This window comes from Clarias gariepinus, chromosome 4 (assembly GCF_024256425.1).
Source record: "Clarias gariepinus isolate MV-2021 ecotype Netherlands chromosome 4, CGAR_prim_01v2, whole genome shotgun sequence".
In the NCBI taxonomy this organism is placed as follows: Eukaryota; Metazoa; Chordata; class Actinopteri; order Siluriformes; family Clariidae; genus Clarias; species Clarias gariepinus.
In genome coordinates this window covers 11,470,214-11,495,000 of record NC_071103.1, presented here as the reverse complement: position 1 = coordinate 11,495,000, position 24,787 = coordinate 11,470,214, and the positions used below count along the sequence as shown (strand labels likewise).

General features: G+C 42.5%; 1 protein-coding gene across 4 annotated transcripts in view; it reads right to left on the bottom strand.

Moving 5' to 3' along the window:
* si:ch73-22o12.1 (nectin-2) overlaps nt 1-24,787 on the bottom strand; it is a 73,896-nt gene that overhangs the window by 15,119 nt on the left and 33,990 nt on the right. For 2 of the 4 annotated variants that reach the window (XM_053493951.1, XM_053493950.1), the window contains exon 7: nt 20,773-23,783. The exons of the other annotated variants lie outside the window; for them this stretch is intronic. In XM_053493951.1, coding sequence (XP_053349926.1) covers nt 23,236-23,783 — 548 coding nt within the window. In that variant the 3' untranslated portion in view covers nt 20,773-23,235. Of the gene's footprint in view, nt 1-20,772; nt 23,784-24,787 lie in introns of those variants that run through there. 4 annotated transcript variants of the gene reach the window in all.

Genomic DNA, 24,787 nt, shown 5'->3' with positions numbered 1-24,787 from the left:
TGCTCTAAACTATTTACACTTTGGCAGGAAGAACAGCATCCTGTGTTGCATCCTTAGTTCGTTTACAGTTGTAAAGAAAAAGAATAAATTATATTCAATCAACATAATTGAATTATAAAACCATTATTATTATAAAACCGTTTATTACTAAGACCACACCCACTGTTCGAAATTAATAAGTGGCCAAACAGATACGACATGTTTTAACCAAGATGGCACGAGCAAAGATGCATCATTGTGTCCATACGTGTCGTATCAGAGGACAGACAGGACGATATTAGGATCAGATAAAAGTCACTTGTAATTATAAATGTGAACCTTCATGACATGCAAATCCGATCCGACCAGAAACAGAATTAAACAATATGGCTTGTAATGTGAACGTAGCCTTCGAGACCAGAAAAAAAAAAAAAAAAAAGCATTATCAGTGGGTATGCCAGCTGAAACATTAACACACACACACACCCTTACTTTGCAGGAGCTCTAAGATCTGTGTCAACCTGATAAAGAAACAGTCGAATATGGGACCTTTAAATTTCCTCACTTCATTGTTTCGGTAGCACAGACTAACAGAGACGGTGTTCACGGAGGAGAAAAGACAAAACAATGAATATGATACCTCTTTGCTGTTGTCTCGCCTCATTCTGACGCCAGACAAAACCGTCAGTCTCCCCTCTTGCTCTCTCTGATTTACAGCATTGATTGCGTCTCTTGCCAGGCAAGACACCTTTTCACCTCCTATTTTGTAGGTAAATAATTACTGATTACAGCAGCGCTTCTTCTAGAGTGCGATTATTTCCCACTACCCCTCTCTCTCTCTCTCTCTCATTCTCTCCTTCTTCTTTCTTACCTTCAGAGGGGTTTGCAGTAAAACCTTAACCTGTGCATACACGATTTCGATTTTCTCTCCGCTTTATTCAGGCATTTCATTCTGCTTTCTCTTTCATCAAATCAGTAGCACCTTAATAAGACGTCATTCCCCATGTGGAGGAGTCGATGGGAGCACCGAGGTCACCGTGAGCTGAGGGGTAATCGAGAGGAAGTTCTGAGTGTGTGTACAAGGCTGCACAATTACTTCTGAGTGTGGGTTCGTGTTTATGTATGTATGTGTGTGTATGTGTGTGTGTGTGAGAGAGACAACGAGAAAAACCTGAGGGGTTATTTAAATAGCTGAGTGGGATTAGAGCACCATAATAACAGCTAATCTGCATATACAACCAGAGGGCTGAGCAAGGAGGAGGCAAGCATGCTAAGCCTGTTAGAGACAGATACAAGATATCCATGCTTCCTCTCGCTCTCTTCCTCATGAGCCATGACCCAGCCAACCTTAGCACACGTCCACGCCTACATCCGTGGCAAATATCACGTCACATGACACCGCGGAGAAAAGCTGCACTCTTAATAATTCCTACGTGACACCGATCTCGAGAACGGAATCATCGGCTCTCACACACACACTCGTCCTCCTCCATGATGCATGCAAAGTGAAGGACATAAATCAAAACAGCCTTCGTTAAAATAAAAAAAATATAAAGAAATTAAAGAATGCGGCTATGATAGGAATAAAGGCAGCACATATCAAGACTTCTGACATTTAATAAATCAAAGCAATAACTGTCCAGTTGCCCATCGGCACAGCTTTTCTTATTAACGCTATTATATCAAGCTACATCCTTATCACATCCACAGCAGAAAAAAAAATGTAATAACAGAATATCAGTGCATCTGACTGTTTCCATTGAGGCAGGGGTCTCTCTGGGGAGATCGGCACGGTTACGGTCTCCTGGGTGACGGCTGGAAGATAATATCAGACGGATTTGAATTGTACGCGTGGCGTTTTGCATATTGATTGTGACAATACTACCATTGCTCTGGTTTCCTCCCACGGACCAAAGACATGCAGAGTCGGCTAATTGGCAGTTCCAAAATTGTGAGTGAGTGAGTGAGTGTGAGAAAGTGTGTGTGTGTGCGTGCGTGTGCATTTACTGCAAAAAAAAAAAAAGACATCTTAGCAAAGTGAAATATTCTTGAATCTAGCCAAACATGCATTTTATCCATACTTTCTAATAATAATTATATTACTATAAACCAAATATACTGTATGATTATTATATATGATTATTTCTGGTAAAATTGCGAGAAACAATTTTATTCATAGCAAAATTATCCGTCAATAGAACAGGAAATATTCACTGCAATTTTAGTAGAGTAATATTGACTAGAAAGAAAAATGAGTCCTGCAGGTGGTGCACTCTAAGCTATTTACACAGCACAGCAAATAGTTACTACTGTGTGGTAGGGGCGAATTAATGAATTAAGTTTGTTTATAATTGTAGCAAAATCTGGAAAAACTAAATTATAACAGTGATACTTACAGAATTACAATATAATTACAAATGTAATATGTGTCTATATGAACTAAGGGTTAATTCATACCGGTGTCACTTTTAGGTGGTTGTTGAGCGGCATTATGGGTAATGTAGCAAGGAAGCGGCATTATGGGTAATGTGGGCCTTGTCAAGGAAGGAAGTTCAAACTTAAACATAACGTTAGACGTCACAGGAGATCACATATTAATAATCTGATATGAACACGGCACTAAACTTGATAACATCCAGAAGGAGCACGTCCCTATACCGGTGGCATACTGTACACGTTTTCAGTCCACAAGTATTCGTCCTGATTATTCCTTTTTTTCTTTTGTCCTGATTTTGGGCCAGCTGCTAAACACGCCACTTATAGAAACGCCTGCCTATGGCTTTTCACATCGTATGCACGGAGCTATCTTTGGCACAGCAGACGTTTCCTCCTGCTCACTCCTGACGTGGCTCAAGGGCTAATAGCACTTACCGGAGGAAACACTAACGATACAAGATCAAGCCTTTAAAGGGATATGTGCTAGTCCCTGAAAAATTAATCAGCACGTCTCACGTTTTCATCATTCTGCGAGGCGGACGGAGATAAAAGGAGAACGTCGAGCTCTGGCGGGTTTTTTGGCTTGTTCACAGGAGCCTGCTCTCTCTCACCTCTTAACAGAACAGGCTACTGTCAGAGCCGATTAGGTACAGGCACTGGAGGCTTTCTCGAACCTGATGCGACCTGACGTGGCGGTGCTGAGCATATTTATATATTTATGTAAGGTGAGATTACATTAGCTTTCATACGAGTTGGCACCAGTCACTTGAGAGCTGGACCGTAATAAATGTCAAGTCCGAAGCTGCCACTTGCCTTAAAGGCTCTGGTACTCAAGCCTGGTGCGAAACCCAGCGTGCTGTCTGAGGGGGGCAGAAGCAGAAACCGAAATAGTGATCAGATTCTCCACTTTAATCTAAATGTAATCACATAGCCATGACATCTCTACTGTCATTTCATGCAGTTGCAAGGGTACTATAGCTAACAGATAATGAAAAATATGACACCCTAGGGGGTTCGAGTCAAACCGGGACTTTCCTTATGAATAAAGGTGTAAAAAAAAAAAAAAGGTTGATATTTACAGATCTCAAGCACAGTACTGTACTGAGACTGTTAGCTCCAGTAAAACATTTGAATGGTGCAAATGTATAAAAGAAGCCCGTACGTCCATGAATGACGACCCCAGGGGCCCTGCAGTTCGAGTGGCCTGACCATTGAAAATCATCGGATAACTTGAATAACTGGAAAAAACACGTCTGTCTATGGGAACTGTATACACAATGATTGATGCACATTCCAGGAACTCGGGTGGGAGTTATTGTACAGTCTTGACCGTGCTCCAAGCTATTTCCACATGGTCATTAAAGCAGTTCCTGGGAGGCCGGCGTATAAGACATTAAGCACACACTCTGATCATGACTCCGGCATCCTGAGAAAACTTTCTATCTTAATGTTGTCCAAGCACTAGTGAAACACTGTGCTAAGTGCATTAGCGTAGCAGGGGATTATATATATATATATATATATATATATATATATATATATATATATAAAAAAGGTCATTTTTACTTTCAGAATTGCATTCTGTTATTCTGAACCATCAAAAGTGTATCTGTAAACCAAACCATATTCTTTCATTGACTAAACTCAATAAACATGAAAGAACCTCTCGACTAACATAATTACAACTTGAATCACTTTTTCTCCCTTAAAATTTTTTCGTTTTCTTAAACCAGAATATCCACTTTGACCTCAAATTATGATCTGAACGATCGTTCACAAAATCATTTATTTAGAAACGAGATGTGCTACATGACACTATGAATATATGAATATATGTATTTGTTGAAATTATCATTATTAGCTACACTATCATTCAGCAATTTTACATTTCCAGCGCAAAATCAAAGACAGACTTTTAACACCAGACATCCTGGCTTGACTACATTGCACGTAAAAAAAAAAACTAGTACTATTTGACATGTTGCATAAACGATGTTGTTCTGTTTGTTGCAGACAGAAACAGCCCTGCCTTTGTGTTTCATCAAGAAAAAACCCTGCGTCTGTAAAAGTGCATCCATTGCCTCGGGCGGTGTCAGGTTTTGCCTGCTCTCATCCACGCCAGTGTAGTATAAATTTAACAAATGATCTTGTTTGTAGTCGCTAAATACCAAGTGGGTGTTTGGCAACGGATGAACTGGCTATGGAACAAGAAGCAATTTATGTGGTAGTTTGAAGCTGTGCTGGGGCTTGGCAAAAGTCTTAAAGAGTTGCCTAGGGCGCCATCTAGAGAAAGGTGTCATGTTGCCCCATCAAACGCACCGGTGCTTTTTTCTATCCCCTTTCCCAGCTGCTACAGTACAGATGGAGCCCTGATAGAAACAGGATGGAGGAGAGAATTGATATGCACAGCACACAATATTACCTGTTTGAACATAAAATTGGCTGGAATTGTATAAACCATCAAGTGCCTCCTTTGTTATTCAGATGATTGAATATTCAGACTGCTGATCCGAGATGAAAACAGCATTGATGGTAGGCAAAGCGCGCAAGCTTGCCAAGGGCACGAAACGTGCATCAAAGTGTGTGAATGTTACTTTACTGAATAGCACGCGGTAGCAGAGAAGCGAAGCAGCGCACAAAGCAAAGCGTGCCTAAAAGGCTAAGTGTAAGCTTTCGATCCGACTGGTATGTGCGCTTACTTGCCTTCTTGATGTCACCTGAGAGGTCGTGGTATTCTCTGTGTCACAGAAACCACGGTGCAACTCAGGACATGGAGTCGAGTGGAGTTTGAACTTAATAAAACCATGCCAAAGACGAAGGTACTTCGAACAAGGCTATTATCTATAGAAATAGATTTATTGGAGAAGTAGGTTTTGTCTGTACATTGGTCAGAACTCGCTCTTACATTAATATTCTGGACAGAATTTAATGAACATTTCGCAATACTTAGATATCTGCCTGATGTTAAACCAGCGCCATAAATGAAATCAAAATGTTGAGTTAAAACGATGCTATGAACAGTTATGCGTCGGATTTAATAATCTACTTTAAAATAAGTTACTAATAAGCTACTTGTTCAATGCAAACAAACACCTGCAGCAATAGATATTAATTAGTAAGTCTAAACTGAATATTCGTTAATAGATTGATGAAAGATGAAACGACAGTAGACTTAAAATCTTGCTGTAAACTCGGTACATTTTTCCTCCATTTCAACTTTTGAAATTGTAAGGGGTTCGTCATTGTTGCAGATACTGTAGACGTATGTGGGCATCAATCTGAAATAATAATAATAATAATAATAATAATAATATCACTGATTACATTAAAGCTGATCAGCTGATTTTGAGCTTTAACTTTTTTAACCATTTCTACAAACTCTTCAGCGGTCAGCGACGGGCATCTCCGCTGGTCATAAATAAAATGTTTATATAGAAATATAAAAAGGCTCCTTCTCGGAGCCAACACGAGGAAAACACTTTCTCTAACCTTGTGAATTAACTCGATGGTTGTTCTTCGGCGAGGTCAACAAAACACACAGGCGAGGGTGTAAAGAGCTAAGGCTTGTAGCGCAGTCTCCTGGCACTCCGCTGACAGGAGCAATGTGCTGAACCAGGCATGTATAAACTGTGACCTGTGAGATCGGGCTAACCGTTAAACACTTTTCGCTCTGGCCTAGAAGATTCCATCTCCACCATCAGATACATGAATAATAGACTTCATGTCGTTTCACTGCAATAGAGGTTTTTTGCAAACTGTTTTTTTTCCCCTTTACTGATAAGACTAACAAAAAAATAAAAATGTGCAATACTCGCATGTTTTACATCACTGAAACACGGAAAAAATATATGTTAACGTGCCATCAGGACGTGCTATTAGTAAATCTTATTCTGGGTGCACAAACTGTGACACAAACAAGCATCTACTCAGTGAGTAAGTGTTAAGCTATAAAAACACTCGGATAAGATCAGTGATATGAGGCCTCACAGGTCAGGCATCAGCCTAAAACCATGACTCGACACATTCATACCGGCCTGCCTCACCAAACCATTCCCGGACGCGTGACTCATGATTACCCGGTAGTTTCTATCTGGAGGAAAAAAAGAAAAGAAAAATCGCGATTCCAAACACATGAAACAAATCACCAGCTGAAACAATCAGCTACCGAAACCAAAATGCATTATAGTGTGTGTGGGAGAGAGAGAGCATTTCCTGCTAGACTGGTTCTGAACAATGGCTGCTATATAAATCCTTGCATTTTTCTGCCTAGTGATTGAAGCTCTGCTGAAAAGGTTAGAGTTTCAGGTCACATCCAAAACCAACCTTTTTTTCTCCCCCTCAATCATGAGAACTGAGGTGCGAGGGTTCACATGTGGTGAGCGCGTGCAAGACCTGTCCTGTCAAATTGGGGGAAAAAAGCGTGCTTTGGTCATTAAAAGCATTCCGACTGGTAGACCGAACTGCAAAGCTGCATGAAAAAAGTGAGAGTAAGAAAATATCATAAAAAAATGTAAAAACCCACACTATAAAAACATATGATAGAATCGTTGAGTGATGCAGTATGGCACTTGCGTGGTATGCTTTGACTAGGGCTAAGTTGTGTGTATGTGTGTGTGTGTGAGTGTGTGAGAGTGTGTGTGTATGGTAGGTAAGGATGTAAAAGATAAAAGAGTAAATGTCAAGGCTGATAAAAAGCTGCAAGATAACACAGGATGTCACAGACCAGGAGGCTCTTTGAACTGTAGGGCATTGTGGGTAATCTGTGACTGACCTTGGTCAAGACTGCAGTTAGGCAGGGTAAACATAGCCCATTTAAAATTTCCCATACACACACAGAGAGAGAGAGAGAGACACAAACATAAGTATGTACATAGATACAACCCACGAAAAACAAGCATCAGAAATGATGTAATGGACAGAAAAACACACAAAGTTTATATAAGTGGATGAAATACAAATGAAAGGTAGGAGTTTCTGGATGCTTCAGACAAAAGATCTTCATCAGCTGTGAACGCAACATCTACTCCTTCAGAGGTTTAATCTAAACTACTAGGTTATTATAACACTATACTACACATACTACAGAATAAATCCATCCTTCTATGAACCTCTGTATTCCAACTGGGGCCTGTGGACGCCAATGGTGACCATTGTCTTAATTATCGTACCGTGGTAGAACCTCCGGTCAACATTCACACACTACGGGCAATTTGGAACGCCAGTTGGCCTAAACTGCATTTCTTTGGAGTGTGGAAGGAAACCGGGGTACTCGGAGGAAACCCACCAAGCACAGGGAGAGCATGCAAAGGCAAGGCAAGGCAAGTTTATTTGTATAGCACATTTCATACACAATGGTAATTCAAAGTGCTTTACATACAAGAGACGAAAATAATTATAAAATGAAATTGAAAATAATAGCAATAAAAACTTTTTAAAGAAATTTTTTTATAGAGAACATGCACATAGACCCAAGACGGGAATTGAACCTATATATGGATACATCATCATGTAGTATGGGTTCTGTATAGATACTGTTTACAGAGACGTATCAGGGGAAAAGTGGCACAGTGAGTCACTAGATCACTCCTTCAGGGGTGGTGGTATAAATCTCACCTCTCCTCTGGTCTGTGTGTGTGTGTGTGTGTGTGTGTGTGTGTGTGTGTGTGTGTGTGTGTGTGTGTGTGTGTGTGTGTGTGTGTGTGTGTTTGTTTGTGTTGAGTTTGCATGGTCTCCCTGGTTTTCTACAGACGCTCCTTACTCATACTTACTCTTCAGTCCAAACACATGCATTGTTGACTAATTGGTGTCTCCACGTTGTATGATTAAGTGTATATACAGTATACACACACATGGTGTGTGTGTTTGTCCCCTGTGATAAGTTGGCAGCCCATCCAGGGTATCCAGTTTACAGGCCCAACGCAAGCATACACAGGATAAGCGGCATAAAAAATTCATTTAAAGAAACAAACGAATCAATTTTCTTGGGAAATATACTATATTACTATGTTTTCAGGGCGGCACAATTAATCATGGTGTATATTAGCACTGGCTCCGGACTTGTGCTTCGTCAAATAAATAAACATAATGACTGCAATGCCGCTGAGTTCAGCTAAAGCTAGGTAATTGCCTACAATTAGATATATTGGTGTTTACCGAACCAGGTGCATTAACACACAGGTTCCCTGGACGCCTTTTTATTGCTTTGAGGCAGTGCGTTTATTTATCAGAAACTGAGGCCTTAGGTGAGTTGTTTGGATTTGCCTGCTGTATCCAAGGCAAAAACAGCCCTGGGTGTACTCCTATTCAACCCCTATTTAAATGACTGTTCGCCGATTAGAAACTTATACATCAAAAGTGCTGGCATCTTGCTGGACTGTTTATAGAGATGGTCAACTAACCAGAAGCGTGTAAACTTTTAATGCATTGGAATTCTGAAATAAGGGGTATCAAAAAGTTTAGAGATTCACAAACCACAGATTCACGTTCACCACACCACGTTATTCACAAACCACAGATTCACGTTCACCACACCACGTTATTCACAAACCACAGATTCACGTTCACCACACCACGTTATGTTAAAACCCGGTGGTAGGATTTACTACTGACAGTACAGCCACTGAGGACGGATTCTCGATGCACAATGTCGAAAAAGATAATAAGCATGCACTTGGTCGAGCTGCCGACCTGCCTCGCCTTCCGGTCATGGAGATGATGGGCTCTTCCACTGTGAAGAAATTGTCTCGTCTCAGGGTTTTAGCAATACACCCAAGTTCTATCACAGGTAATGACAGTCAACATGAAGGTCGGGTCATCCATGGCGCGCTGAGTTCTTGACAGACTTCAACGCGATGTTCCTTCTGCTCCTGGGTATGTACTTGGCTGAAATATGGCGCATGTTCACATCACATGTAAGGATTGCCTAGACTGTTCCTTATGACACACCGACAATGGTTTGTTGTGGGTTGTTCTCTGATGATCATCATGCACAAGTTTCCGAAAGGCTTTAATATTTTTTTTCAGGGGTTGAGCTACTTGAAGGTTTTCCTGATCTATCGTCATCTTCCAGTGATTTTCTTCTGCTCTCTAAGCACACATGCCACTCAAAACACAACTAACGACTAATCGCAGCACCGACATAAACTTATCGCAGTAAGAATCGCAGTAATTTCATGTTCGCCTTTTGTTCTAACTTGGGGGGGAAAAGGTGCTGTAAAGCACATGGTCAGAACAGTGTCAGTTGCACAGCTCTCGATATACACAGGATGATGTCTTTTGGCACGCTGACTTATGACGGTTGGTGCTCGTCTGTTGGCATGTTACAAAACTAGTTACGAAACGTTTTGATACCAGATTGTATGCTGAAATAATGCTAAGCACAATTCCAAATTAACAAAATATTGAATATTTTCCAGCATAGATGTGCATATACTTTTGGCTTAAACTGTACATAGATGCATAGACAGAAAGAGAGAGAGAGAGAGAGAGAGAGAGAGGGAGATGGGCTACTTGAAATCCAGGTTCACTCAGTGGGACAAAATGGTGGTGGTAGGGGGGACTAAAATAAATTTTTTTTTTCTTGCCAAAGCGTGTACACACTCACTCACACACATTAATCAGGCAGATTAACTGAAGCATGTGCCCTAATCATCGCTGCATGTAAAACATATTCATCCACACTCTAGCAAACCCATCAACATGCTGCTCCGAGTGCGCACACGCAGCTCAAAGCATCAGCCCGTTTCTGCCTGTACTGCCTGTATGTGCGTAATGACTGAGTGCCGGAGCCAAAGACAGAGTGTGTGTGTGTGCGTTTGTGAATGAGCAATAAATACAGTGGCCCCGATTTATGGTGCTTCCAAATAGCATGCACGACAAGATGAATGGGGTTGCTCAGGTTAATTTAATTCGATTCAATTTTATTTGCATAGCACTTTTAACAACGGTCATTGTCGCAAAGCAGCTTTACAGAATCCTATATACTGTGTGCCATGAGGCTGAAAGTTCAGTATAATGGGAAAGGCGATTCAGTAAAAGGAAGCGGTGTGTAAATGAGGTTTTTGTGGGTTGTATTAACAACCTGAACATAATACAGTAGCATATGCAAAATATGAGCATATGGTCTATTTGAATATGACCGGCGTTCAAGTCAAACTGGGACTTTTAAGCCTGTAGAATATCACAAGACTGTTATGAGAGTTAAAAACTTTTAACTTTATTTCTTCATATAATCCCCCGCTACACTAATGTACTTTTTCCAGTGTTTCACTAGTGCTTGGACACTATCAAGGTAGAAAGATTTCTCAACCAAGTAAGTCTAAAATAATGGCCCCCCAGAAATTCCTTTAATGGCTCACACATGAGGAAATGACTTGGAGCGGGTTCAGGACTGTAGTTTCTGTAATGTGCACGTGGTCATATTTGAAATTCATCAGAAATAATATTATGTTAAAAATATGAAAGTCTAATCTTGGATCATGTTCTCACTATTAAAACCTGGTGAGTCACAGCCAGAGCAGATGCATGGATGAATAAGTGACGGTGCGAATGTGTGTTTAAGTGGTCATAAGCAATATGACTGTCTGTTGTTGCTGAAAGAGACAGAGGAAGAACCATGTGGCTAGGGACTAAGGACAAATACAAAAAAAGAGCGACAGACAGACAGGGAGGATGTGTGTGAGGAAAGAGACAGACGGGGACGAAAAAAAAAAAGGAAGGAAATAGAGGCATCATCTCTCTGCCCGCTAGCTTTCCCAGCTGTTGTTTTTTTTTCTCCCTTCCATCCCTTTTTATTTTTCTGTTCCACCCTCTATCACTTCATCTGCCCTCACCCCAGCACCCTTTCTCCTCTCTCACTCCCTTGCACTCGTTTCTGAAATTCCCTTGCACTCGTTCGCTGTCCTCTTCTCCTCCACATTCCTTCAGTGACTCAGTGAAACAGGTCAAGTGTTACAGAATTTCCCCTGCAGCTCGACCTGGCAAATATAAGACCGGCTCTCTCTTATATAAACACTCATGCATACACACACATACAGAGTGCAGAGCGACTCGGGACAAGTGCGTGGCCTCTCACACTGGAGATTGACATTAAATGCCGTTTCTGTTGCATTCCACCAAAATACCAAAAAAAAAACACTCTCTGAACCATGTAATCATATCTGTGAACATGTCACAGAAAATTTGGTGTGTTAGCGAGTGTGCGAGTGTGTATATGCATTATTGATGGAGTGCTGCGGAGTTAATATAACAGCATGCTGTGGTAAGCCACAGATGACTGAAAGCTACAGCGAAGCAATCAATGCGGCTGATGTTTTAGCGATACTCCACAACTGCGTGTCGGCGAGTTGTTTTTCGCGCTGTGTTGTGAAAGAGGCAAAGGACGCGAATTGAAAGGAGCAGGCCCTGCGTCGGGGCTTGATCTTTCTGCTCTCTGGTCTGGGGTTTGAGTTAGCCGAGCGAGAAATAACGAGCACCATAAAAGAAGAAGAAGAAGAAGAAGAGAAGCAAAAAGATGCGTGCGCTCTGCTGGGCTGTCAGACAGATTATTTCACTCTTTTCCCCGCACTCGTCCGTCCCCGTCCTTTCATCGCTCCCGTAGCTATAGCAGCAGAAGGAAAAGGAAGGGAGGAGGGGAGGGAAAGAGCACGAGGAGTGTAGGAGTGGTAGAAGAGGAGTGAAGAAAGGGCATGCTGGGAGAAAAAGATTCCTCAAGTCTCGTGCCAGATATGCCATTTATTGCATGTGGGAGCGCCGGGGTCGGCGGTATGACATCATCGCCATAAATCAAGACATTGCTACGGATTGTTGGGCAGATCGAGGTCAGAGCTCGCAGAACGATCATAGAGTTGTGTTCGTGCTTTTGGTTTTAAGAAACTACTATAAAATTCCAGAGTAACACTGGCGAGTTTATATATATATATATATATATATATATATATATATAGTCATGATATTTTTTTTGACGGTTCAGCTTGATCCTTCAATCAGGAATAATGGTGGTGAAGTGTTCTCAACCCAGTTCCAGCCATTTCAAATCTCCTTAGTTGTTATCTTTGCCTGATGCAATTCAATGATCTGACCCTTCTGAACCTGTTCCATTTTTTTTGGCCCAGGCAGCAGATCCAGAACTTTGAGTATTAATCAGGTGAATATTAATTCAATTAGAGTACCATTATGGGGTTTCAGTAAGTGAGCAGGCAGTATTAGCGTACATAAGGGACGGCGTGAATGGGTGTGTGTCTGTGTGTGCGTGCATGTGTATTTATTTCCCCGAGAGGACGCAGTCATCTGCTCTCTTTCATCTCACGCTCTGTTTTCGCAGGTGGGCTCACACATGGAGCGGGGAACTGGGTTCAGTCAATGCCAAAACTTGAGGATCTTTTTCTAATGCAGCTGCAGAAGCGAGGGGCAGAGAGAGAGAGAGAGAGAGAGAGAGAGAGAGAGAGAGAGAGAGAGATGAGATGAGAAACAGAGACACAGAGACAATAAACAGAGCGGGTGAGAGAGAGATTGAGATTTTTGGAAAGAAACCGAGCGGAGAGAAATAGGCAGAGAGAGAGAGAGAGAGAGGTCAGCAACATTGGTACACATCCTCGTCTGTGTTAGCCCTCTCCCTGATTCTTTGCTCTGCATGCCGCTGTGGCAGAAGGCCAATCACGTACCAGCGCTGGGCGATTTCCCACATTGCATCAGACGTCCTGGTTACTTTTTTCTCAGTGGCAGCACACAGTCGGATAAAAGCACGGGAAAATGAAAAGAGGAAACAAAAGGGTCTCCCCCAGTGTTCCGAACTACAACACAGTTCCTCATTATCTCCACTAAAAAAGAACGGATGTCATTTAATTTACCAGGTATAAAAAAAAAAGAAGTGGGAAAAGTGCGTAGGCAGCTCAGTAATACTTGCAAAAAAATTGAAATTGATCTAAATAGCCATTTCGCTCCTGCCTGCTTTCTTTCTTTAAACATTAGAATGGTGTATATTTCTGAATGAAGAAGAAGAAAGAAAGATATAGTGATGATACAGCTCCCTTGGGCCGTGTCCACATGTACATGGATATTTTTAAAATACGGGGGTTTTCTGGACCTTTTTGTTAAACTCCTTCAAGGACTTTAATACTATTTTAGTGTCGACAGGAAAAGCAGTGTTTTTGTCTTGGGTCTGACATCAGAGTACGACGTACCAAGTGAGAGTTTTTTCAGGCTCCTGATTGGACGACATAGCTTTGTGGTTAGGTTTATATCACCACAACTCTTGGTTTGACTTGCTTAGATTGTGTGTGGGTTTTTTTTTATGTGGACGAAAAAAATACCCATGTATATCTGGACTAAGCCTTAGGTCATGATTGCTCAAGGGCAAAACAGTGGCAGCTTGTCAGCACTGGGGCTTAATGCCCCGACCTGCTGATCGATACCCCAGCGCATAACCACTGAGCTACCACTTTAAATAGTAACACACGGATGCCTAAAAAATGTGTTCATAGTCGTCATGTAATGATTATTTCAAATGAACTCTGTAGAGTTAACTCTTACTGTTCTTACTGCTGTCAGTACATTCTAATAATTCCTAGAAAGATCCAGTTGGAAAAAGAATCTTTCAACAAATTAAGGAATAGCAGGGTGTGATGTAATAAGTTATAAGAAGGTGATCCACAGCAGGGTGCTGTGATGAGGTCCCACCCTGAAGCGGTGTCTCCTGACAGAAAAGGTCAATACAAATACAATTTTTTCTATTTTGATGGGTTAAATCTTTCCTTTTCTGATTTGTCGAACCCCTAACAAACCCTACATGTTCCAATCCTATGTCACTGTTGCTATGGCAACCTGCCAGTTGAAATGTACATCTTCATCTCTACCTGCTTTTCAGTCAGACCCGGCCTTAATAAGCCTCTCATGTACTTAAATGTCAAAGGGTCAAAGATCATTAGATCCCTCAACTGATCATCCATCATTACTTGATGCTTCTGTGCTCAGTAAAAAATCCCCACTGGGACGGGTCAGCTATTCCTCTCTTATCTGTAGATAATGCCTTAACCCAGGCGTCGCTACGGGAGACGGGCGAAGAACCAGACTAATCTCTCAAGCCAACAGTCTGGGATAAACCAGTCCCCTGCTGTGCGAGCGTGTCCACCCCACTGTTAGCACAGAGGACGAGGGGAGTGCACGGCATGGCCGGAGGGCCGAAACGCATGGGCGCGCCCGCATTTATCAACTCCGCTCTGCGTGATTCTCTCTCCCTTTTTATTATTATTTTTTTGGAGAGCATGCAAGGGGGAAAAGAATGGGCGTGTGAACTAGACAGGACTGTCTGTGCATTTTGCCTAGTGAATGATCTATAAACACACACCCCTGTCCTCGGAATGAGTCACAGAGCACACTGTCACCAAATGCTCTTTCCAGTGATGGTTAGGCTTTTCCTATTACTGACCATCTTCTTCAGAAACAATGCATTTCGTCCCAGAGGCCACAGGGGATAAAATAAATGTGTGCATTCTGGCAGACAAATAGCCTGAGGAAAACCGTGTGCTGGTGGGCATGTGTGTGCTGGTGTTTTAGTCATCCACAAATCATTACTCTGTCCTTTGCTCATTCTGTTTGTCCTCCCACTCGAACAACTCTGTAAACACACAGCTCTGTAAATGCTCAACTACACCAAGCCCTGCTTTATCCACTGGTGCACTGCTGTCCTCCAGGAACTGAGAGACTAATACACGCATTAATAATACATTCAGCAGCAAGAGAGAGACAGAGAGACTGAGAGAGAGAGAGAGAGAGAGAGAGAGGGGGGCATGCATCTGGTCCTCACGCCAGGTTGCAATCCAAAGCAATTAGAGCAGGCAGATGGCTAAATGACCACAGAAAAAAAGAAACATCCAACTCCAAACAGTGACATGTACAAGTGTGCCAAGCGCGCCAAGATTCTGACCCCATCAACTCCAAAAAGAGAGCACAAGCGTGTGAGAGCGAGATGGGGGGGGGAAAGGAGAGTGAGAAAGTTGGGGGGGAGGAGGGGGGGTAGAGACAGAATGTAGGGCAGAGCTACTTCTGGAAGAAAAGTCTGTCGGTGTATTAACCGTTGTAACAGGGTCACCTGCTAATTCATTCGTATCGTACGACCGAGGAAGCGTAGAAAAAATATAATATTAAAAAAACATGCAATCTGAATTGAATGCCTCTGGCTGACAGAATAACATCACACCGCTACCGTCCCAGCTTTCAGAGTTGAAATTTGGAATCAGATTGCTTCTCTCTAATTTGAGCAGGAGCCGCATTTGATAGCAGAGCGCAGCCCCGCAGAGATCCAGCTTGTTTCTCTTTAACTCGTAACTCCACTCCTACAAACACCAACGCCAAAACTAACAAACCTGCATTCCTCTGTGCACTGACCTGCAAGTGCCCACATAATGGACACACACAATTACAGGAGTTTAAGCTGCTTTCTAATCCATTAAACAACTAATAACGATGCTTATTAGCATGATGTTCAGTCAGAAATGAGAATATATCTTAATGCTCTCATTATCATCTCATAGTGATGTCTAATCTGAAGCACTTAAGTCAATAAATTAATCAAAAGATATTTAAAGGATACAGTGAATATATATACAGTGGAACTTTGGATTGCGAGTAACGCGACTTGTGAGTGTTCCGCAAAACAAGCAAACATTTTTAATAAATTTTGACCTGAAAAACGGGCAAGTCTTGGTTTGAGGGTAAGCGTCACATGATCACAACTGAGCCAATGTTTTTTCTCTTTCTTGTGCTGCGGAATTGTGGGAAATCGTATCTGCCTTGACGCATGATGCTACCACCACCATACTTCACCTGGGGTTCAGAGCTTTTTGAGTGAAAAGCTGCCCTTCCCTCCATCCCTTCCTCCATCCATCCATCCTTCAGATATTCCACTCATCCTGTGAGTATGTTTGTGGGGGACAAAATTACATCTGTAAGAGTACCTGAAGGAAACCCATTAAGCACTAGGATATCATCAAACTCTTACAGGTAAAACATTATGCCAAGTATTGTATAGTTTTGCCTTTTGCTACTGGGGCACCACTGACTCCACAAGACCTCTGGGGGTGTGCTCTAGTGTCTGGCACTAGGATATTAGCATTGTCTTTTGGTTACTCTGGGTTGTGTAGTAAAGAATCCATAGATCAGGCTTGTTTGTCCAGCATACACTATATGGACAAAAGTATTTGGCCAAACCTGTTAATTATTGAATTCAGGTGTTTCAATCAGGGCCCCTTGTCTCCAGTAAAGGGCAACCTTAATGCTTTAGCATACCAAGACATCTTAGACAATGCTATGCTTCCAATTTTGTGGTAATTTGGGGAAAACCCTTTTCTATTTCAACGTGACTTCCAACCCCAAGCAAGGACTATAAAGACATGGTTTCATGAGTTCCATGTGGAAGAACTTGACTAGCTTGAATGCACAGAGCCCTGACCTCAACCTCATTGAGCACCTTTGGGATGAACTTGAACAGAGAGGGTGAGCCAGGCCTTCTCGTCCAACATCAGTGCCTGACTTTATAAACGCTCTACAGAATGAATGGGCACGAATTCCGACAGAAACACACCAAAATCATATGGACAGCTTTCCAAAAATAATGAAAGCTGTTTATAGCTGCAAAAATGGGATGATATTAAAGTATGTATATATTTGCATACAATGTCATTGCAGGTTTGGCCAAATACTTGTGTCCATATAGTGTATCACATGAATCCTCAGTTGGATCAAGATCTGGGGAGTTTGGAGGCGGGAACAACAACGTTGAACTTTTTCCCTGCTAAGCCTCATTACACAGCAAGTTGTGATGCACCGAGTGTTCTCATACCTTTCTCTCACAGTCAGCATTGACTTTTTCCATCTATTTGAGCTACACTGGCCTTTTTGCGGGCTGGCCTGCGTTCCCCAGAGGCATAAGAGTGCCTTGAGTGCTGTCACCGGGGTTATCAGTGTTATTCAATTCACCATCGTGTTAATGTTATGGCTGAACGGTGCATCACACACACAAACCATAGCATAGTTTTGTGAGCTTGGTTGTTTTGCCTTCTTTCTGCACGATAAAGCTCCTGTTTAGCCGCCCAACCCTAACCACAGACGTGTGCAAGATAAGAGGGCGTGTTGTCACATGCGGAGAATGAGCAGTACTTGCCATCTTTTTTCTTGTTTAAATATTGCTGCAGCTCTCTTAGCTGCCTCTCAGATAAGATTTGATCCATTTCATCCATTTTCAAGGGACGTCCTGTTCTTGCTAATGTCACTGCGGTGCCCTGTTTTCTCCACCCGGTGATGTTATAGAAACTTTTTTTTTCTTTTGGTACAGCTCTCCTGATGATGAAATCCTGTACATCCTGTACTGGCTTTTATAGCTCTGTGCAGACCTTGGCTTCAGCATTTATATAATGAATCCAAGCTGATGTCAAGAAAATCAGAAGCAGAAGTACATCTTTATCTGTTAATAAGAATCATTTAATCGACGACAGATGTATGATAATTACTCTTTTTCTGTTTTCTTTTTCTTTTGTTTTTCACTTGAATGCATCAAATTAAAAGGGGGGAAAAAAAAGACTCGACATCATGGTTTCTCTATCACGGTTTCATTTTTCACATCACAAAACCCTGCAATTTTAACAAAGAGGTGGTGTTTTTTTTGTTGTTTTTTTTATTCACTGTGGATGGATTACAAACTGTGAGCGCTTTAGAAAGAAAGAAAAAAAAACTTTTTTCTATTCACTCTTCTCAATGCTGTAAATATAGCGCATAATAATCTTTAAATAATTAATGATGCACTGATCAGGCGAGTTTGGAATAAAGCAGTTACAGAACTCTCAGCTAGCAAAACATCAAGTCAGGGTTAAGCATCAGGAGAAACTAACGCTGATTCGAATCACGTGTGTGTGTGAGATACCACCACCGCTCGCTGACGTGATGACGTGACCTCTCAGACGCTTTAAAGACTGTTAAGGGTTTTTTTATTATCGTTTGTTTCTGTCTGAAGTCACTTAACTAGCCAGGCCTAATTTATTACATTATATCACCTTTTATTCCGGGTCTAGTCAATTAGGTCACCAGGCAACTAAGCCAGATTTACTTTCTTAGCTAATGAATTAACGCATGACTATACATATATATACTAAATCATCAGACACCCAAAGAACGATACAGCGACCTTGAGGCATGTATGCAAGAGACCCTGGCTTTAACATAGACGCCACTATGGTTTCATTTTTCTACAGCAACATCGACCATATACGCAAACCTTTTTAAGTTCTATAATAATACGTAATGAAGTGTGTGACAGCTGTTTGAGCAGTGCTAAGCCGGTAATTAAAATCTTCCCTCTGGCTGTTTGAGTCATCAGGCTCCTAGCTCAAGGACGAAATAAAGAAAGAAACATGTTCAAGTCAAAGCGGGACTCTGGTGAGTCAATGTGTACAACTGGTTGCCATTTACAGAAGTACAGGGATGAGGCTCTTAGCCACTGTAAAATATTTGTATGATGCGAACGTTTTAAAGGCAGTATGTCTCTCCCACTGCAGTCATTCCTGTGAACATTCACCTGATCCGTGAAAAACAACAAATAGCTTGTCACCAACTTGTGAAAGCACCACTTGCACGTTACAGGAACTCGGCTGGGAGTTACTGCCACATCGCCTGTACAGTCCTGACCTCGCTCCAAGAGATTTCCACAAGTTTGGGCCATTAAAGGAGTTCCTGGGAGGCCAGCGTTTCAGACGTGAAGTCCGATCATGAGCTCAGAGTGCTGAGAAAACTTTCTACCTTGATAGCATTCAAGAACTAGATTATATATAGAGAAGTGGATTATATAGAGAAATAAATCTAAACTGTGTTCTGGTATTCTGTACAACCAACAGTTCCAGTTTGATTCCCCTTATAACAAACATACCAGTTTTATTTTAGGATGATGATGCAAATCTTTTTTTTTTTTTTTTGCCAGACATGTACTTGGTATTTGAATGGGCTTGTTTCACATAACTCATTAGAGGCTTTAGATTCTGAGAAGCTTGTATTTGGGTTGCCTGTGACAGGTGATGCGCAGTTAGTGCCAAAACACACACACTTGCAGTTTTATGATTCAAGAAGCCGAGAGAAGGGAAGCGCACAACACACTTGACAGCAAGAACTTCACATTTCGATCTTAGTTTTTTTAAAATACTTTAATTACAAACCAAATAATAAAAAAAAAGGAAAAAAAACAACACATTACATTACAAAGACTGGCAACCCTAACTTAAAATAATAATAATAATAATTAAAAAAAAGGAATGAACAAGTCCTAAAATGTGACATAGTTTAGTGATGTTTTTTTTAAAGTGTCATTTTTTAAATGTTCGCTGACATGATTTGGGCACGGCAGAACCATGAATTATTCTAAGCATCAGAGCACAAATTTATAACGCAACAATCAAGCACTGGTCGCACTGAGCACCGACAAGATGGTTTAAAACAAATTAAAAACTGTTAAAATCAAGTCAGTCAAAGCTGAGAAAATAAAAGGATCCTTCATGCTTCCCATATGTATATGTATATATATATTTATATACACACACACACACACACACACACACACACACACACACACAAAGTGACATCAATTCATATTCAACCTTATTTTTCTTCATCATCACCACACGTTCATATTTATAATATTTATACTATATACAGAGAGACAGGTTTGGTCAGGTGACATTTAAGGCTTCGATTCTAATCACGCAGGTTTGAAACAGAAGCGCTCGAGATCTCTGGAAATAATGGACCTGATGAGATAAGAAGCTTTGCAGAAACCTAGCGCGGAGGTTGTTGCACCTTCTCCTTAATATTCTCCGAGCGCGCCGTCCTTGGCTGCTCCGCTTCCTGAGGAGCCTGAGCACTGCAAGGTCGATGTGTTCTCCGCTAATTAGCAGCGGGCACGCTGAAGCCCGCAAGCAAAGCTGAAGCAACCGATTCGCTTTGGCAGGACGGTCCAGCAGCTTCATGAGGAGTGATCTGAACCTGATCCTGCTGCGGGATGGCTCGGAAAACTACTCCGCCCAGCATGCCTTGCTGGCGCTCAGTGAGGGATGTACTTATAGATTCAAGGGCAGCAACGGTGATGATAATTTACAGGACTGTGTGTGTGTGTGTGTGTGTGTGTCAGTGTGCGTGTGAAGCCCAGTTTAAATTACACTGTGTGTGCAGGCATCCAAGACCCTGGAGGAAATGATTACCCTCGAGTCAGACACAGTTTAACACTCTGACTCACATGTGTGTGTGTGTGTATATATATATATATATATATATATATATATATATATATATATATATATATATATATACACACACAAATGTGTGTGTGTGTGTGTGTGTGTGTGTGTGTGTGCGCGCGAAGCCGTATCACTCACTGAAACAGGTCTCTATAGGTGTGTGAGACTTCACCGCTCACTAAAAATAGGTGCCTACAGTACACAGTACACTAATGTGTGTGAATACACCACTTATTGATTCCCCCCCCCCGCCCCTTTCTCGAACAGATGGATTGTAAAATAAAAATTCAATTGGAGATGACATTTAGTGCCAGGCGGTTTAGGGCTGATCTGCGGGCAGAAACACCGAGCGGGCAGCGATCCGTCTAATTGCCTATTTACAATAGATGTTTGGACATTTATCACATTTTCCTCGTTTAAGAAAAATAAATTGTGTACATATATGTTGCAGACACCTTACACCGAAAAATAGATATATTTATATATGTATGTATATATACACTCACACACACACACACGAACACAATCACGCTTTCTCAACGAGTAATTTCATCAGGCTTTATCTCTCCCCCTCTCTCTATGAATAGCGCCCGCCTTCAGACCAAGAGACCAAACACTGATAAATGAAAAGGAGAGATTAGAAGAAAGGAATACGAAAAGCCGACTGTGTGAGAAGAGATATATTTAACCGCGCGGCCATGACAACCAATTAGGACGTGCGCGTTTATTAAATATGGAGTTGATTAATTAGCTTTGTACAATTAGAGATTAGAGCTCAATGTAGCGGTAATGATTATTTTCGCCATTAATTACATCTTCCCCGCGCACGTAGACGGAAGGTCAAGGCTTTATGTGCGGCGGGATTATTGATGTCGGATCCTCGGCTGGTAAGGAAGCGGCGCCGACTGATTGACTGCATACGTTCGTGTGAGCGAGCTCGTCCGTCCATGTTTCTTTTTCCCCTTCTTTGATTTAGGGGTCAATTAAAACATTTTGAAATCTAGCAAAACACTGAACGACCTGCTGATCGTGATTAATGATGAGCGCTCGAGCCGTGCGGCGCTATAAACGGAACGAATCGCTGAGAGTGGCTCTAATTAAGCCAGAGATTTCGGCAGTGATCGTGATCGGGATCAGGAAACGTGGCCTCATCGACACGATCCGCCATTCACGCGATGAAGAGTCTGTTTAGAGCAGGCCGGATATGTCCTAGCGCGCGGCTACGATGATAAACAACCGTTTTCGAGTGATTAACAGACCGCAGTTAGCAAGAAACGTAACGTGATTTGTCTTAATTAGGCGTGCGCAGACGATCGGCCCTGGGATTTAATCCCCTCTTCTGTGTTTCGTTCAGGAAGAATCTTTTGTGCTTCTTGTTCTTGCAACAATTTAGTCGGATTTATTCACACGAAGCTGTACTTCCTTAGTAGTCGAGGAAATCGGAAAAACAAAAATCACACCTTGCGGATTAAAGCATCCTGCTAAAGCTATAAAAATGCCGCTACCCCCAAAACCGTAATAAAGTGTCTCGAAGGCTGATAAATTTATGATGACGCTTTGATCAATGTAATAAGCGCGCAAAAGACTTGGCGCACTCGTCTGCTATTATCCGGTGCGCTCGAGCCGCGTATCAAAAGCCTGTATGATGTTGTTAAACAGCTATTTGTTGAGTAGAGCCTTAATTGATGCCTTTCCTTCATCTAATGAACCGAAGTGCAGTGGGCAAAATGAAGACTTTGATGTGTGTCCAATCATGTGAGAAGCGAAGTGCTTGATCAGAACACTTCACCGCGAGAGACTCCGTCCCGAGTCCGACCTCCAGTCATCTGGGTGACAGGATATAGTGGGCCGGAGACACAAAGCAAGAGAAAGGAAGAGAGAGAAGCAAGGTCACACCAAGAGACTCATCAGACTTGCTCCACAGTCGCATGGCAGGAAAAAAAAAAAAGGAAAAGGAAGAATAAAAAAATAAATCATTTTGACCAAACCATGATTACAGACATCCACTAAAGCACAGTGTGGATTCAATCACAACCTTGGTGTTTCAGTATGTGCGTGTGTGTGTGTGTGCGTGTGTGTGAGCGAGAGAAAGGGTGAGAAAAATAGAGAGAGAGAGAAAGAGAGAGTGTGTGTTTTGTATAATGATGTGTGCACATTTTAAGTCTCCGTTCTCTCTCTCAGACATTGTCTCCATGACAACCATTGCTGTAAATAGGAAGTACTGTATAAACCCTTTTTGTTTCTGCTCTCTGTCCAGTCCAGTCCCCGCCCCCCCATCCTGTATCTGCCCCGTATTCACATGAGTAATCCGTCCGTCCATCCATCCATCCATCTGTCCATCCAGCCATCATTTCCGTCTCTTTCTGGTGCGTTATTATTATTATTATTTTTTTTTATATATATATATATCATTTTTGACAAATAAAATGAACAATCTCAAAACAAAACAGAAGAAAAAAATCCTTTGGGAGCAGGTCCACTCTAGTCCTAGTTTCACTCGGCTTGTTCTCTCTCATTCTTTCTCACCATCTCCTCTTCATCTCTTCCGCCCTCACACGTAGACGGCGGTCCGGGAGATGATAGAGCCGTCTCTCTGTGACTCCATGTCGTCGTCTAGGTAGGCGGGGCTGGGCTCCTCGTTGTGTGGGCGGAGCTGCAGGATCGGCCCGCTGCCGCTGAACTGGTCGTAATGCTCGTCCTCGTCCTCCAGCTCGTCGAACTTCCTGCGCTCGGCCTCGTCCAGCTCGCCGCTCAACAGGATGTCCTGCGCCGTGGGTGTGTTCTCTACCAAGGCCACGCCCCCCTGGTGCACCCCGATATTCCCGGCTTTCTCGGAGAGCCCCACGTCCCCCTTGTAGATGGGCGCGTTATTGTTGCCGTGATTGCCCGTGCCGTTCTTGCTCCCGGACGAGCCGAAGAGACGCGCCACCGAGTCGTAAGGGGCGGAGTTCCCCTTGCTGTTGCCTCGGTAACCCTGCTGTTGCCGGCGGCTGCGGGTTATCAAGACGCCAATGAGGGCGCCGACCAATAGGAGGGCCAGGAAGCTGCCGATGACTGCGCCCGCTACCACACCCGCATTGGAGGGAGGCATGGGTGCTTCTAAAGGAGGAGAGAAAGAAGAACAGAGCAAAGCAGAGCAGAGTTAGGAAAAAGAGATGAGAGAAGGAAAACGAGTGAGAGATATGGTGGTGGGAGGGGAAGTGATTTCCAGATGCTTCATTTCAGTTTCTCACACTGCAGAGTCACGTGACGGTATGTGTTAATGTGTTCTGTGCGAGTGTGTGTGTGTGTGTGTGTGTACGCGAGTGTGTGGTTTCTCCTCAGAGTGATTGTTCCCTGTGAGGCCAGTTTATTGCATTCACATTCTAAAAGCAGCAAGCAGAGGAGGGTGACGAGAACGATACAGCCATGCAGCGTCATAACACACCAGAGGACAGGGGAGGGGTGGACAAATTGGATTGATGGAAAATTGGATGGATGGACGGATAGATGGATGGAGGGCAGAAGGAAAGGGCGGAGGTGATGATTGACAACGTGAGATAGCACACAGACAAGTCGGGCTGGAAGGCACAAATATAGAACAGCACACAGCTTTCCCTCAATATCCCAGAGGGAGTGTTAGTGTGTGTGTTAGTGTGTGTGTGTGTGCGCACGTGCACATGTTAGACTGAGAAAGCATGAGGCGAAGGTGTGTGAGGGTGCGGCTCAAGCTCTAACATGTCCAACCTATAAAAAAAAAAAAATAATGCACTCTTGTAGGCTTAGAGCAGACAGAGCTTACCCGTGTGTGTGTGTGTGTGTGTGTGTGAGAGAGATAAGGGTGGGTGTGTGGGTTTATAAACAATAAACCTATTTATTCAGCCAAGCATTTTTGTAAATAGATTTGCGTTAGGTAAAGGAGCAGATCTGGGGGACTCATTGAGGTAGAGCAGTAGGTGATGTGGTGTGTTTAGATGCCGTCTTCCACACGCTCATTGATCACGCAGGTTTGTTGACGGTGAAGTGATTGGTCGCTTTACATCTCAGGGAGCCCTCATGTCTGTTTCTCCTTCTGGCTCTCCCTTATTAGTTGTGCTGTTATAGCTAGTCCTGCCGGAGTCCCT